This window comes from Orcinus orca, chromosome 8 (genome assembly GCF_937001465.1).
Source record: "Orcinus orca chromosome 8, mOrcOrc1.1, whole genome shotgun sequence".
NCBI classification, from domain to species: Eukaryota; Metazoa; Chordata; class Mammalia; order Artiodactyla; family Delphinidae; genus Orcinus; species Orcinus orca.
The window spans coordinates 22,374,325-22,391,027 of record NC_064566.1 but is presented as its reverse complement, the minus strand read 5'-3'; the positions used below and the strand labels follow the sequence as shown (position 1 = coordinate 22,391,027).

Here is a 16,703-nt window from a genome sequence, read left to right as displayed (position 1 = left end):
AGAAATCACTTTTCTGTAGCACTGGCCTCAACCCACTGTCGCTGGCTTCCCATTTTGGGAAGTGACCAAAACTAACAAGAGGCCTGTAAACACTTGTGAATGGGACCCTGCAGGGTATAGATAGTGCCGTGGGGTCCTGGAATTGTTTTTAGGATAGTTTGGCCAGGAAGCCCCAGCCAGCTTCCTCCAAGTTGGGGTCTGCTCAGCCTAGGCGTTTTCAACAAAAGCTGCCCTCTCTTTTCAGGTGTTGGCTCACGTTGTGGTTTTGAGAAAGCCTGAGGGCCAGAAAGCAGTCCTGGGAGAAGCCCTCTGGGTGGGCAGTTGGAACCTTCAGGTCCAGAGGAGAAGCCGTCCCCTCACCTGGACTTATGACCCGCGGCTTCGCCCCCAGCCTGCCTGTCGAGTTCCCCAAGATGGGCTCTTTCCGCAGGCCCAGACCGCGCTTCATGAGCTCCCCGGCGCTCAGCGACCTGCCCCGCTTCCAGGCAGCCCGCCAGGCTCTGCAGCTGAGCTCCAACTCGGCCTGGAACAGGTACAGGAGGCACGGGCGGGCACAGGGGCACTGCCAGCACCAGAGCAGGGCCAGGGCTGGCTGAGCTTCAGCATCTCCTGCTATCTCAGCTCCAGAAGGTCGTGAGTATAGGGTTGATTGACGAAGAGAGTGCTTTCCCTACGGCAACTGTATCCATTCGCTTTCCTTTATTAAAAAATATTTTTTTCTTTTTTTATTGAAGTATAGTTGATTTACAATGTTGTGTTAGTTTCAGGTGCACTGCATAGGGATTCAGTTTGCTTTTTTCTGATTGTGTTCCATTATAGGTTATTCCAAGATATTGAATATCGTTCCCTGTGCTATACAGTAAATCCTTGTTGCTTATTTATTTTAGGTATAGGAGTTTGTGAATCCCATACTCCTAATTTGTCCCTCTCCCCCTCCCTCTCCCCAGGTTTCCTTGTTTTAGTAGAGGGAAAGCAGACCACTGGGGGCCTCTGGGCTCTCAGAGTCAGTTAACCAGCCCGGGACAGTTGGATCAGAACTTACAGTTACCGTTCATGCCCATTAGTCACATGCCAATTGTAAGAGGACCCGGGGGTGCGAACATATAAGTAACCTCAAGTCACCTGTTACCCCTTCGGAGAGCTAAGACAGTATCTGTGAAAAGCTAACTAAGCAACGTAAAGCAGGGGTGATCCATACCTGGGAGCCACAGGTGGCTGGGAGAGGAGACACTTAGCCTTTGTAAGGCGTTCAGCTGAACTATTGTGCACCCAGCACTGAGCAGAGACTGAATCCGTTGTATGTCTCGCCCTTCTCTGAGCTGTTTTTCAAATCTGTGTGGTTCCTTTTTGGATAAATCAATGCATCATTATTTTAAAGCATTATGGAATTCTTTGTCATTTGGATTATTATGGATTTTTTCAATGAATGCCCAACCCTTATGATGGGGAGGGAGGAGGTGTCCGAAATGTTTTGATGTTAAATGGAGGCTTGTTCATTGAAAAAGGCCTAGAACCTTTGGTAAAGACAAGCTTGTGATCAGCTCCTTGCTGAAATGTTGGGCTGGGGTCCAGAGAACGTGGAGTCAAGACTTACCTGGGCCCCTCAACGGATTAACCCTTCTGCCTAGACCGTGGCAGGAGTGGGAGTGGCTGGGGAAGTGAGGCCAGCCCCTCTGGAGTTCTTCCCAGAGGGTACTATTAAAAGGCAAGGACAATTAAAATCCATATTTGAAATTTTTTTTAAATTAAACATTTTAAAAAGGCAAGGAATTATCCTTTCCTATTGGCCCTGGGTCTCCAGGCTGCCCTGTGAAGACAGGTCTCCTGAGTGAAAGGACCCCAGACCTGAGTCGTCTCCTACGTGCAGTTACTGCCACTGGGGATTCTTTCAGGCCCAGCGGCGGTGGCCACGCAGTTTCCTGAGAGTAGATCCCACTGCCTGCCCTTCATTAAGGCCGCTCCCCAGCAGGGCTGCCAGCCTGCAAGAAAGTGCGGGGGGTGGTGAGGGCCTCCTTTTGGGTCCTCCTGGCCTCAGTCTCCCTTCCTCTCCAAGGACCCTCAGATGGAAGTGACGGATTCCAGGGATAGAAAACATGGCCGTGTTTGTGCCACAGGCTTCCCGGCCCTTCTACCCACCTTTAGCTCTGAGCTGCTTGAGGAAATGGCCCCGGGGACACAGATCCACTCACCAGGGGTCGCTTCTATTTCCCTGCAGCGTCCAGACTGCCGTGATCAATGTCTTTAAAGGGGGCGGCTTGCAAAGCAATGAGCTCTACACACTGAACGAAAACATCAGGTATGTGGCTGGCCAGGCCGGGACCCTCCCACCGTGGGCCTGAGCTGGGGTGGAAGGAGCTACCCCACCCCCAGGAGCTTTACCTTAAGTTCTGTTTTCTGCTTGGTTCCTATTGCTGCTTCTGTTGGCTTTAATGAGACTCTTGTAACTGTTAAGTTCTGAGGCCCTTATCTGTCTAGACTTCTGCTCCAGAGAGGGCTCATCCATTTGTCCATGTATATAATGTATGTTTGGGTCACTGGGGTGCAGGGGGTAGAGGGCTGACATCTGGTAGCTGCCGTTTATTCTGTAAACATTTCTTGTGCCCTGCTTGATTCTTAGGTGCCATATTAGGCCAGGGTGGCCTAGCAGTTGGTAGCAGATGGCTTGGGATTTTATTACTGTCCTTCCTTTTACTCAGTAGCTCGCCAACTTCTTTGTGCCTTGGTTTCCTCTTCTGTGAAACAGAGATAGGAAATGCACCTACTTCCAGTGCACAAGATTCTTGTGAGTTACTACATAAATAGTCTGTAAGAACAGGGCTGGAACACACCAAGTATTTGGTACTTGGAGCTCTTATCATCATCGTTACTGTCATTGCTGTTAGGTTTTGGTGATGAAACCCTCAATAAGACATGGTCCTTGAGGAGTTTAATGTCTTTGAGAATCTTCCCAGTAGTGTCCACTACTTGTTCTTTCATTCATCAAATATATGAGTGCCTCCCTATTAGCCAGGCACTGGAAAAACAATGAGGAAAGACAGATGTGGCCCCTGCTCTCCTGGAATTTATGTTCAGTTGAGGAGATAATCATTAGTCAACTGATCACACATGTAAAATGTAATATTATGCACCTGTGATGGCTACTACAACACAGCTGATGTGATGAAAGTGTATGTTAGTAGGACTTGATCTTGCCAAGGAGGCCAGGAATGGTGATGTGATACTTGTGCTGTCATCTGAAGGATCGGTGGGAATTAACTAGATGAAGAGGGCTCCAGGTGGGGGCAACTGTACGTGCAAAGGTCCAGTGGTAACAACGAGCAAGGAACTGAAAGAAGGCCCACGTGCGCAGAGTACTGGAGGTTGGGTGGTGGTGCTGTTGGGTTTGTGTTTTGGTGAAATGCGGGCAGAGAGGCAAGCAGGACTCAGAGCCCCGAGGTCTCCTGGGACAGGAGGTTGAACATCAGGTCTTTTAATGCCCTGGTGTTCATTCCTCTTGGGTGTGTTAAGTGCAGAACATCAAGGGTGAAGACCTAACCCTGGAATGGGCAGAACATTAAAAAAGGCCATTATTCAGGTCTTGTTTACATTTAGTTAAGACCTGTGTTAAGGGTCAGTGAGGTGTTTTAAGAGCTCTGCTTTCATTAAAACGTTTAGAGCTTGGAAGCAAACAGAGTTGTGTTAAATTTCTAGCCAGGCACTTGAATTTCGCCTAATAATTACACAAATATGGAAAGAGACAATAGAGATCATCTCACCCAAGCCCTCCTTTTACAGAGGAGGAAACTGAGGCCCTGAGATGTTGAGTGACAAGGGCAAAGTTGGGTCGGCCAAGCCCCCAGCTTGCAAGAGCTGAATTTTACTCCAAGAACTAAGATCTCGGTCTTTTCCGTGAATGTTCCTTAGCTCACAATAGATGTATAAATAAATAAAATGGTGACTCAGGAATATGCTAATTGTTCCTCACATCAGGGGACTGATCCTGAAATTGTACTTAAAACCTTTGTGGGCAGCTAGGAAAAATACAGGCCATGCTAGATTTCAACAGCCCTGTTAACCCCGGGCTGCTCACTCAGAAGCCCGCAGGTACCCAGCAGGTCTAAGTGGGTGAAGCCGGCCTGGAGAGTGGAGGTGAGAGCTCACCCTCTGTCTAAGGGGATCCCCCCCTGCCCAGAACAATGCAGGTCCAGTGACATACCATCTTATTTCTCAAGAAGAACCAGAAATTGAGATTTTTATGTGAAATTTTGTCTTTTAAATGTTGATAAGTAATCCAAATGTCCCCAAACATTGGTACAGGCCAAACAAAACACATCTGTGGGCTGAAGTTGACCAACGGGCTGCCCATTTATGAGATCGGCCATAGCATACATGGGGCGGCATCGCTGATGGAGTGTCGTGTCCCAGATTCTAGCGCTAAGGACACCCAAGTGGGGGAGAAGGGAACTGACGTGGATGGAGGTGCCAGGAAAAGTGCCAGGCACCTTTCACATACATCATATGCAGCCCTCCTCACAGCCCTGAGAGACAATCATTGTTCTCAGTGCATAGCTTATCGGCAAAATGATGGGCAAGAGAAACAAAATAGCTCGTCCAAGGTCACGCAGCTATGAACGATAGAGTCAGGATGTGAACCCCTGTCTGACGTAGGCACCTATGTTAGTTTGCTCAGGCTGCCGAACGGTTTTTGTAACTATAGACTGGGAGGCTTAAACGATAGATGTTTATTTCTCACTGTTCTGGAAACTGGGAAGTCCAAGGTCGAGGTGCTGGCAGATTGGGTTCCTAGTGAGAGCTCTCTTCCTGGCCGCCATCTTGCTGTGTCCTCGCACGGCCTCTTTGTGTACGCGATGGGGAGAGAGCAAGCTCTCTGGTGTCCCTTCTTATAAGGATGCTAATCCCAACATGAGTGTTAAGGGTCCTACCTTCATGACCTCATCAGAACCTAATTACTTCCCAAAGGCCCCACCTCCAAATAGTGTCACATTGTGGGTGTAGGGCTTCAACATATGAATTTGGGGGGTGAGGGGACACAATTCAGTCCCCAGTGGAATCTGTGCTCTTTGCACTGTATCGTAGTGTCAGAGAGAGAGGTTCTAGGCTGGAAGAAGTGTTAAGCCAATGGTCTTGATCTTTCTTTCTGCCTTTGTTCCTTTCCCAAGGCCTCTGGGACTCCATCTGTACCATGTGCTGTGATTCTTAACATCCCTCCAAGGATCACATCACTCCTCCAACACTCCTTTCCAGTATTGGGCTTAGCGGGGGCTGTTGGATGTTCCTCTCTATGTTTGGAGCAATTTTCAGGCTAGTGAGAAACACATATGGTTGGGGTTTGAAAGTAATTGCCTGGATGTGAACAACTCAAAGCTGTCAAAAGCCAGAGCTTCGATGACCATGTCCTGGACCGTCTGCCCTCTGTCCTTCTTTAGGATGGTGGTTAGAACAGAGATGGGCTTTCCCAGCACAGACACTCAGAGTATAACTGAGAACATGAAACACACCCCAGGCATATGTATGACCTGGTCGTCCCAAGTTAAATAAAGTGAACCCACGTCTGCAAGAGCCAACATGGGAATAAACACAGCTGCCTTTATTTCAGTAATTAAAACACCAAAACAGACATACTACTCTCTGGTTACATTTAAATAGACAGGTTTTGGTTTTTCTTCACTCTTTTTTCTGTGAAAAGACCCGTTCGCAGAACACAATGGCAAACTGGCCAGCGTTGAGGCCCGACCAGGTGGGGTGAGGGGCAGAGGCGGTAGGGATGAGGGAAGAAGATGCCAAAGGAGAGAAGGCTATTCATCTCAAGCCCATTTTTCAATCAATTATGACGGTTCTATGTGCAAGAAGATCCCTGCCAGATTCGAGAGAATAGTTTAACTTGTTAAGAGAGTGGCTTTTGGATTCAGAGAGACGAGGGATCAAAATTAGGCCAGCTGTGTGACATGGGCAAGTTACTTCATTTATCAATCTCTGTTTTTTCTTTTATGAAACGGGGAAAATAATGACATGAACATCATAGTGGTTGGGAGGTCTGAGATAATGCTAAAAATGTCATTATTACAAGATCTGGTGCCGAATACATGTTAGCCATTATTATTCCTGTTATGAAACTTGAGCAATAATAAAGTGATAAATGCTGGCTGAGTACCATGCGTGAGAGCACAGGGCAGTGTGATGAATTGCCCCATAAACAGTACTGTATACAAAGTTCTCTAGCTGTTTGGATGAGGTGAGCTGACTTTGAACTAGAGAGGTCCAGGACAGGCCCTTCCAAGAATGTGCTGGCCTGGAAGTGTGGGTGAGGCTAAGTTCTTACAAGGAGAGCCAGCTCTTTCTCCTTTCTGCAGAGGAAAGAACAAGAGGAAATGACTCTCTCAGTTCTTCATTCTACTCCAGCCAAACAGTAATAAACTTTGATGGATTATCCAAGTCCAATGTCAAAGCCTAAATCAGCTTTCCCGGGTCACCCCAGCCAGCCCTGGCCATCTTTCTAACTGTGGAGTTAGTGTGTTCCCTGGGAAATATGAATTTGTGTAAATATTAGCCAATGCGAAGGATGACCAGGAAGGTAAGTTTTATATAACTGGGTTCTGAAATGCAGTCGTTACAAACAATTGATCTTTTCTTCTAAGACGTGTCTCCATGTCTTAAAAATGAACTTCAGTTTAAACTTAAGTAGATAGACTTTGGGGTATCTCTGAGGAAGAACTCTGGACTAAGGATGTTCAACTTCTAAAACACATTACTAGATCAAGAGAAGGATGCGGAGACCTTTTTTTTTTTTGAAAAAAAGACTGGAAAGTGTCCAGCCATAGTTTACATTTTTATTGAAATGAAAATTATTGGAGGTACAGAGATAATGCCTTTCCATGCACTTGTGTCCACATTAATTAGCAACTTAAAGGATACAATATGCTTGTGTATATTATGTGTTTTAGAAAACAAGAAAATTCCTTATATAGTGTTCCTCAAGCTAACAATGGAAATGTGGTTCTCACGCTACCCATTATTATTGCCAAGAACAGATATGCTTCTGAACACAACCCTGGAAGTGGTGGTCTAATCTCACTGGTATATTTATATAGCTGTTGAAAGAACATAACAGAATATGCTATTGATACATTGTCCACACCCTATGGATGGAGCTAAGAGTCCTTCACTATCGCCTTTGCTGTTAATTGCACATATTTCTGGATCACCAAATTTACTCAAAGATTTTTTACAAAAATAATAAATTAAACAGGTTAAAAAAATAAGGACATTTGTGATAACATGCATGGTAATTACGGTAAAATTAGCAGTCTGAAATTTCATGCTTTTTCTTAAATATTATTAAAAACAACTTTTGCTCACAGTGAGCCAGTTTACCTCCTGATGCAGAAGCCAGGATATAGGATTTTTGTCGTCTAACTCCACATGATCTTAACCCCATTTCTCATTAGCACTTATTTCCTCATTAGTTTTTTTTAATTTAATTTTATTTATTCTTTTATACAGCAGGTTCTCATTAGTCATCCATTTTATCCACATCAGTGTATACATGTCAATCCCAATCGTCCAATTCATCACACCACCCCCACCCCAACCCCCACCGCTTTCCCCGCTTGGTGTCCATACGTTTGTTCTCCACATCTGTGTCTCAATTTCTGCCCTGCAAACCGGTTCATCTGTACCATTTTTCTAGGTTCCACATATATGCGTTAATACACGATATTTGTTTTTCTCTTTCTGACTTACTTCACTCCGTATGACAGTCTCTAGATCCATCCACGTCTCAACAAATGACCCAATTTCATTCCTTTTTATGGCTGAGTAATATTCCATTGTATACGTGTACCACATCTTCTTTATCCATTCGTCTGTTGAGGGGCATTTAGGTTGCTTCCATGACCTAGCTATTGTAAATAGTGCTGCAATGAATATTGGGGTGCATGTGTCTTTTTGAGTTATGGTTTTCTCAGGGTATATGCCCAGTAGTGGGATTGCTGGGTCATATGGTAATTCTATTTTTAGTTTTTTAAGGAACCGCCATACTGTTCTCCACAGTGGCTGTATCAATTTACATTCCCACCAGCAGTACAAGAGGGTTCCCTTTTCTCCGCACCCTCTCCAGCATTTGTTGTTTGTAGATTTTCTTTTCTTTTTTTTTTTTTTTTAACATCTTTATTGGGGTATAATTGGTTTACAATGGTGTGTTAGTTTCTGCTTTATAACAAAGTGAATCAGTCATACATAAACATATGTTCCCATATGTCTTCCCTCTTGCGTCTCCCTCCCTCCCACCCTCCCTATCCCACCCCTCCAGGCTGTCACAAAGCACCGAGCCAATATCCCTGTGCCATGCGGCTGCTTCCCACTAGCTATCTACCTTACTACATTTGTTAGTGTGTATATGCCCATGACTCTCTCTCGCCCTGTCACAGCTCACCCTTCCCCCTCCCCATAACCTCAAGTCCATTCTCTAGGAGGTCTGCGTCTTTATTCCTGCTTTACCCCTAGGTTCTTCATGACATTTTTTCCCTTAAATTCCATATATATGTGTTAGCATACGGTATTTGTCTTTTTCTTTCTGACTTACTTCACTCTGTATGACAGACTCTAGGTCTATCCACCTCATTACAAATAGCTCAATTTCGTTTCTTTTTATGGCTGAGTAATATTCCATTGTATATATGTGCCACATCTTCTTTATCCATTCATCCGATGATGGGCACTTAGGTTGTTTCCATCTCCGGGCTATTGTAAATAGAGCTGCAATGAACATTTTGGTACATGACTCTTTTTGAATTTCGGTTTTCTCAGGGTATATGCCCAGTAGTGGGATTGCTGGGTCATATGGTAGTTCTATTTGTAGTTTTTTAAGGAACCTCCATACTGTTCTCCATAGTGGCTGAACCAATTCACATTCCCACCAGCAGTGCAAGAGTGTTCCCTTTTCTCCACACCCTCTCCAGCATTTATTGTTTCTAGATTTTCTGATGATGCCCATTCTAACTGGTGTGAGGTGATACCTCATTGTAGTTCTGATTTGCATTTCTCTAATAATTAGTGATGTTGAGCAGCTTTTCATGTGCTTCTTGGCCATCTGTATGTCTTCTTTGGAGAAATGTCTATTCAGGTGCAGAGACCTTTTAAGAACAAATTCATCAGGAATGTCACACCTCAATCAAGTGGCCAATTTTCCCCAAATTAAAGTCAGGGCTCATGGTCTGTCAATATGAAGACCATAAACCAGAATCTTTTCTATTGAAAATCACCCCTCAGCATAGACATATTCTAGTGAAATCCCTCGTCATCACAATCTGCAGTTCTGCCCGCCCTGAGTGTCCGTCTGCCCTGGTGTGAGCTGGACCTGAGTGTCTTCTTGGTTTAAATTCTCTATGGGCATCGATGTGGTTTTGAACGCCCCTCTCCAGCCTCAATTCTGCCCGCCCTGAGTGTCCGTCTGCCCTGGTGTGGGCTGGACCTGAGTGTCTTCTTGGTTTAAATTCTCTCTGGGCATCGATGTGGTTTTGAACGCCCCTCTCCAGCCTCAATTCTGCCCGCCCTGAGTGTCCGTCTGCCCTGGTGTGAGCTGGACCTGAGTGTCTTCTTGGTTTAAATTCTCTCTGGGCATCGATGTGGTTTTGAACGCCCCTCTCCAGCCTCAATTCTAATGTGGCTGCGTTTTGGCAATGGGCACACGTCTCTGTTAGAGGTCTGGGTTTCACGAGCTTTCCCAGGAGCAAGAGTGGCCAGACTGTGACACAGAAGCATGCCCTTGCTAAACATGCCTTTCGGCAACTATTCCACTGATGATAGAAAGTTAGGAAAGCGTGAGAAAGCCATGATTTATTTGTACTGGTTCTTATAAGAACCTACTCAAGTAGTTTCTGAAAAGTGCTTTCACTTTTTGGTTGGCTGGTGGGAGTGGGGGGGGGTACGTGTAGAGGGAGGGGTCATTGATGCTTTTCTTCATTTAATCAGTGAATATTTGTGGACTCTGCCAGGTACTGGGCCAGGTTCTGGGGCAGCCATTGAGGTGGGTTGTTCTTGCCCTTGGGGAACTTACAGCAGAGTGAGAGTGGGGAACTGAATAGGCAGTTATCATAGGATGTTCTAAGTGGGGTGGTAGCAGAACCCAGAGTGTTGGGGAATGTGAGGTGCTGGGCACGTGATTAAATATGGGAGAAAGCCATGCCTCCTTTGAAATCTGCAGGATGAACAGGTGGGAATCAGGTAGAAAGGGCAAGTGAGGATATAAAGATCTTGCCACTACTCTCTCCATACTCTTTCACCCCTCCTTCTTCCTGGTTTTTTTTTTTTTTTTTTTTTCTCAGCAGAAATAAATGCTCAGAGATGAGGTTTCCGGAAACCAGAGATGAGTTATCTGCAGCTGGCCTGAGGCAGGAAACTCACATTTTCCTTCTCTCTCCAACCACCCCGCTTCTGTTCTTGTTGGGAGGGAGGTGTCATGAAGGAAACCCCAGAGATTTTCAAGGCAAGAGGAGGTTCCAAGAATTGAGCTCGGTCTCTGACAGGTCGGAGTTGAAACGTCCTGGTTCTGAGTCAGTTGGCTCTCTGAGGCCCGGAAGGGAGCTCCACCTCAGATGCTTCGAGCTCTGTGAGGGAGTCTGTTGACTGTACTGGGACCCACCGCTGCGGGCAGAGCTGGGAGGGGAGGGGAGGAGAGGAGAGGCCGGATGGAACCCACAGGCTGGCAGAAGGGACCAGGCTGAGTCAAGATTCTGTGCAGTAGTAATAACAGTAGACGTCAGCAGAACATTTATTTAGTGCGTGCCGGGCTCTGTGTGTTAACTCTTGTAAAACGCACCACGCCCCTATGAGCCGGGTGCCGCTGTATCCCTATCTTACAGATGAGGAAATAGAGGCACAGAGGACTGGAATAGCTTGCCCAGAGTCGCAGAGCTAGTTAGTAGCTGACCTGGGACTTGAACTTGAGCTTCCCATGTTCCTCAACACACAGTAAGTGGGCTGCAAGAGGCACATGCCTGGCATTGTCCAGATTTAGGCCTGATGCTCCTGGATGTGGATTCATGAACAGATCATCAGATGAGTGGGGCATCGTCTTCTGAGGGCCCTCGTTTGGGAGGCCTGCAGGCGAGATCTTCTCTTTTTGGCCCAGGTCGCTCTGCCTGGCCGTGTGTTGATACCTTGTGTCTGCTCTAGTTGAGAAACAGACTCATCTCTGGGGGCAGGAAGAATAGTTGAAGGGAAGTAGTGAATCAGAAACCTCTGGGATTGGCCCATGAAGTGGTCGGCCTGCACAGTGTTTGGAAATCTGGACATCCCACCTGAAGATCCAGGCCTCTCTGGAAAGTCTGCATCGGGCAACGCTGCATCTGGAACTGGTCAGTGGGAGCGAGGCCTGGCTGCTGGCTTCAGTGGAGTTTGCTGCAGCCCCACTGTCTGTGCCCGTCTGCTTCCCTCACTCACCTTACCTGCCTGCCCCTGTGGGGATGGGGGTACCACTGCCTGATGTTCAGGTGGGCCTCTGTTTGAGGTGGGATCTGCCGGTGTATGGCCTCAGGGAAGGCTCTGAGCAACAGTCGCCTCATCTGCAAAATAAATTCCTACCTTAGAGGCTATTGGAGAATTCAAGATGCTTTGTGCCATCTGCTTAGCATAGTACATGTGACATAATTAGGAGCTCTGGAAATGCTTTTTGTTGGTTTTCTCCACTTTTTCACTGTCCCCACTGCCACCCACTGGGGTGCAGAAAACAGAGAGGTGTGAGAATCCTAGAATTTTATCTGAGTTACGCACACAACCTCTGATGGGCCCCCATAGAATGGGCCAGCAGAGGAAAGGGATGTTTCCCTGTGTTACTGCTTAAAAGACGCCACCTCCTTGAAACGTGTCCTATTGCAGAAGCAAGGTGGGTGATCTCAGGAGGATTTAATGATCAGGTTGGACAGGCACTGACTGACGAGCTATAGCGTCAGGCACAGGACCCTGAGGCCCCCTGCTGTTCCTAGACCATGAGGATGTCTGGCTAGATCCCACCAAAAGGCCTGGGTACTTGCGGCAGCCCCTGATTGCCAAATGGCACAGAAATACTTCACAACTGATATGGTGTCCCCACTCGTGCTGGCTAAACTTTAGCCCTGTGGCACCTGTCTCCAAGCTGTTTCATTATCCTTTGGGATTTTGCCGCCTTGGGGCTTTCCCTGTGCACAAGAGAGATTGTGGCTCACATCTAAGGTGATTGTCTACATCATTTCTGCCTCTCCGTGCCCTGCCTGCCATCTGGTCCTCCCTGTACCTCATAACCAGCTAGATCCAGCTTGGGCTGTGCCTCGTTTACCTTCAAGCCCACAGAAGTGGGAAGTTGAGTTGACAAGATGGTGCGGGGTGAGATGACGGTCTGTATAATAACAGGAAATCCTGTCATCTGGGGTGGTGTCTCACCCAGTCAGCCTGGAGGAAAAGGGGGTGAGATAGTACAGATCAGCGTGTGAGTGGTTCCTCATTTCTCCTTATTACTGCCCTTTTGGCTTCTGACTGAACTTCATGCCCCATTTCCCTTTTGGGTTGAGTCCCACATAAGCATTCACTTCCCATTACTCTCAGGTCCCCACTTCCTTCTCTTTCTAGCTCAATGGCTGATGGTGGTGACGGTGGTGATGATGATGGTGGTGACAATGGCGGTGATGGTGGTGATGGTGCTGGTAGTGGTGGTGATGGTGGTGATGATGGTGATGGTGGTGGTGGTGGTGATGGTGGTGGTGATGGTGGTGGTGGTGGTGATGGTGGTGGTGGTGATGGTGGTGGTGGTGGTGGTGATGATGGTGGTGATGGTGGTGGTGGTAGTGGTGATGGTGATGGTGGTGATGATGGTGGTGGTGGTGGTGATGGTGGTGGTGATGGTGATGATGGTGCTGGTGGTGATGGTGGTGGTGGTGGTGGTGATGGTGGTGGTGGTGGTGATGATGGTGCTGGTGGTGGTGATGGTGGTGGTGATGGTGCTGGTGGTGATGGTGATGGTGGTGGTGGTGGTGATGGTGGTGATCATGGTGGTAGTGATGGTGGTGATGGTGGTGATGGTGGTGGTGATGATAGTGATGGTGGTGGTGATGATGGTGGTGGTAATGATGGTGGTGGTGATGGTGATGGTGGTGGTGGTGATGGTGATGGTGGTGGTGGTGATGATGGTGGTGGTGGTGGTGATGATAGTGATGGTGGTGGTGATGATGGTGGTGGTGATGGTGGTGATAGTGGTGGTGGTGATCATGGTCATGATGGTGGTGATGATGGTGGTAGTGACACTTGCTGAGCCTTGCTGTATCCCGGGAGCATACCGTTCAAGGATTAATTCGTTTAGCCCTTGCAATAATCCTGTGGAGTGGCTACCCTTACTATCCCCAAATTCCAGTTGAGGAAACAGTTACAAGGGACTAAACTGTACAGTTAACTTGCAAAGGTTACTGCTGACCATAGGCTTCTGACCCAGGCGGCTGCCTCCAGACCCTCACATTCAGTGAGACTTCTCTCCTCTCCATCCTGAGCTTGCTGCATGCCCTCCTCAGTAACCTCTGCCGTTCCATTTTCTTGTGTATAAAAAGCGGTTTTGTTTTACGCTTAAGTGAGGAAATACATATACGTTGTTGACAATGGTGCCTGGCACTTAGTAAGTGCTTAGTAAACTTTAATTGGGAAAAAAGCTAGGCTCCATCCTAGGAGCAATTTGTTTTTTGTTTATTATTATTTTTTGCTCCAATATGTAATAACTTTCCTATTTCCTGGGAAGAGACCCTAGGAAAGGATGGAAAAAGTGGAAGGAAGGCTGCCGGTTTCTGTGCCTCTGTGCCCAGGAGGAACATATGTCCTAGGTTTTGGGAATCAGGATTTCCATCTCTTCCGTATATAGGGAACCACAAGCACGGGCTCTTCGATTCTGTTGTCTTTCTTCTGCTTTTCTCTTCTTTCTCGTGCTTTACAAGCTTAACTGGCAAATGTAGTGAGGAAGGTTATAGGGTGAGTGGTCCCTCTGTGAATTTAGGTCTGTGCATCCCTAATGCCTTGATACTTTCCATTTTTTGGACAAGATGGTACTCCTGTCTCCTGGGAGAGGGGTCCCGTTGGGCAGGAAGTCATTGTCTGAGCTCTTCCATCCTTCTCTCCTAGCACCTCACACCACATCTGACACAGAGTAGGTTTTCAGTAGACGTTTGTGATTCGATGAATTAACTCATGGGGTCCTGTTGTTGTATCAGTCACCCATTCCTGTTTTGGAGGGAAGCTACTGATGAGTTCCCCCTGGAGATGGTACCTCAAGGTAGAGGGGTGGAAAATCCCTTTCTCTCAGTTCAGCTAAGACCAGGGTAGAGTTTTGAGAAGTACCCTTTCCTTGTAATCCAAGTGCAAGCAGAGTAAACACAGAACATAGAAATAGATGGTGGATCTTGCACTGGGACTCAGCGCAGAGTGTTCTCAGCTTGGCTCTGTCCTCTCCTCACCCCCCTCTCTCTGCATGAAGTTCTCGGGTTACCAGCCTGGGGTGGGTTTGCATTGGCAGATTCTCAGGACTTGTGGGATTCTCTGATCCCCTAGGACAGTCTGCTTCCTGATATTGTGCCCTTGATGTGGGAACGCACTCCCACAATTCCTTCTCGGCCTCAAGCCATCTGTTGGTAACCCTGATGGTGGTTATTGTTAATTCAAAAAAATTTTTTTAATGTTTTTGAGTAGGATGTGTTCACAGTGTACTAAAAATTTATATATACAACGAGATATGCATTGAAGAATCTCCCTGCCTTGTACTCCAGAAACCCAGCTCCTACTCCCCTGCCAAAGATAACTTTTATTACAGTAGTTTATTGGTTATTCTTCCAGAGCTTCTTTACGCATATATGAGGAATATTTGTGGAAAAGCAGCGGGGGATAGTTGACACTTTATACGAGGTCCACGGACTAGGGTCTAACGAGGTGGTTTGGTGTCTCCAGCACAGCGTTTCCCAACTTCAGGGGATAAAGTTTGCTAAAGTGTTTTGTTGCCCTACTAAATTTCCAGTAACAGCTTCAACCTTCTCCAGCCTCCTACTTGGGAAGACGGAGAGGAGGAGACACAACCCAGTGCATTTACATATAATTTTGAAAATGCATGTATGTTTTGTGTGCTTAAAAATCAAGATACTGAAAAAAAAAATCAAGGTACTGTATATTTCAGTTCAAAGGGTCTCTTGGAAACCAAATCATAGTTATGACAGAACAGCAAGTTAAAGCAGACTTGACAAGTGAGTTTGTTGCTCTCGTGTAAATAAAAAATACATATATTTTCTCTTCCCTTCTCACAAGGTAGCACATCATACACACTGTTCTGCATCTTGCTTCTTTTTGACTTAACGTAATGTAGATATTTTCATATCATTACTTAAGAGCACTTCCTTATTCCCTTTTGTTTTTTTATGGCTACTTAGAACTTCATTGTACGAATGAACCAGGTTTTTATGAGCACTTTATTGGCGCACATTTACGTTGATTCCGTATTTCACCACAGCGGAAGTGCTGTACATGTATGTATTGACCTTGTCTAACTCGTAACATGTGCAGACAGAAATAAGACAGGATTTTGTAAGGAACAGGGTAGCTTACTGATTTACCCACCCAGGACAATGGAATGTTGACTTAAATGATCAGCTAGGGTCTATTCTGTTCTGATAATTCTGTACAACAATACCTAGTAGAGAGGGTTTTGAACATGGAATTCTCTTACAATACCTGCTTACAGTCTATTACATTTAACATATATAAAGCAGATTGCCACACCTGTGTGTGGTTCCGCTTCAGTAAAGGACTGAGGACCACTCTTATCAGTGTGGTGGGAGCACCTCTTCCTATCCTGCCTCTTTATTCTTATCCATCACCATCTTGCTGCCCCTGGTATGGCTGCTGCTAGCTTCTGGGTCCTTTTTGCTATGCCTTTGTCTTGGCAGTTGCAACAAGTTCACTCTTTAATCTCTGCTCCTTTATCAGCTGATTTCTACCTCAAGCTTTGTCTTCCTGTAATGCTCTGCAGAATTCTGGCCTTGGCCAGAATTGCTGCAGTCCCGGCTGTAACTTAAGGGTGATGTACCGTTCCTGTCACTGCAGTCTGCAGCCCTTCCGTCCTCCCTGATAGGTAGGGGAGGAGATCTCTTGGCTTCCTCAGTTGTGTAGCATCACAATGCTCCTGGGGTACCACCTGTCTAATCACGTCCAGCCCCAGTTCACGATTGTTACTCCTCCGCCTTGCTCCAAGTGGGTCTCCATAGCTCTTGACCCTGAAGGCTCACCTGTACTGACGACCTCTGTCTCTTTCCATTTTACCTGAAGCGTCTACATGAACACAGTGTCCTCCCAGCGTGGCTTCCTCGGGACACCAATTCCATAGCCTGCGTTTTAGTCTCAGAACCGTGTTGACCCCTTAACATTGTAAGTGCCCGAGATAATGCTTAAGAAACTGTTAGTAGTAGCCCGTTATGAGGACTTGTTTTTCCACTTTTTTTTTTTTTTTTTTTGCGGTCCGCGGGCCTCTCACTGTTGTGGCCTCTCCCGTTGCGGAGCACAGGCCCCGGACGCGCAGGCTCAGCGGCCATGGCTCACGGGCCCAGCCGCTCCGCGGTATGTGGGATCTTCCCGGACCGGGGCACGAACCCGTGTCCCCTGCATCGGCAGGCGGACTCTCAACCACTGCACCACCAGGGAAGCTCTGCTCTTCC

At 46.8% G+C, this 16,703-nt stretch overlaps 1 protein-coding gene across 9 annotated transcripts in view; it reads left to right on the top strand.

The window, feature by feature from the left end:
• PRR5L (proline rich 5 like) overlaps positions 1 to 16,703 on the top strand; it is a 73,741-nt gene that overhangs the window by 18,731 nt on the left and 38,307 nt on the right. For all 9 annotated transcript variants that reach the window (XM_033410828.2, XM_033410822.2, XM_033410839.2 and 6 more), the window contains 2 exons: positions 245 to 532; positions 2,216 to 2,296. In XM_033410828.2, the coding sequence (XP_033266719.1) occupies positions 369 to 532; positions 2,216 to 2,296 (245 nt within the window). In that variant the 5' untranslated portion in view covers positions 245 to 368. The remainder of the gene's footprint in view (positions 1 to 244; positions 533 to 2,215; positions 2,297 to 16,703) is intronic.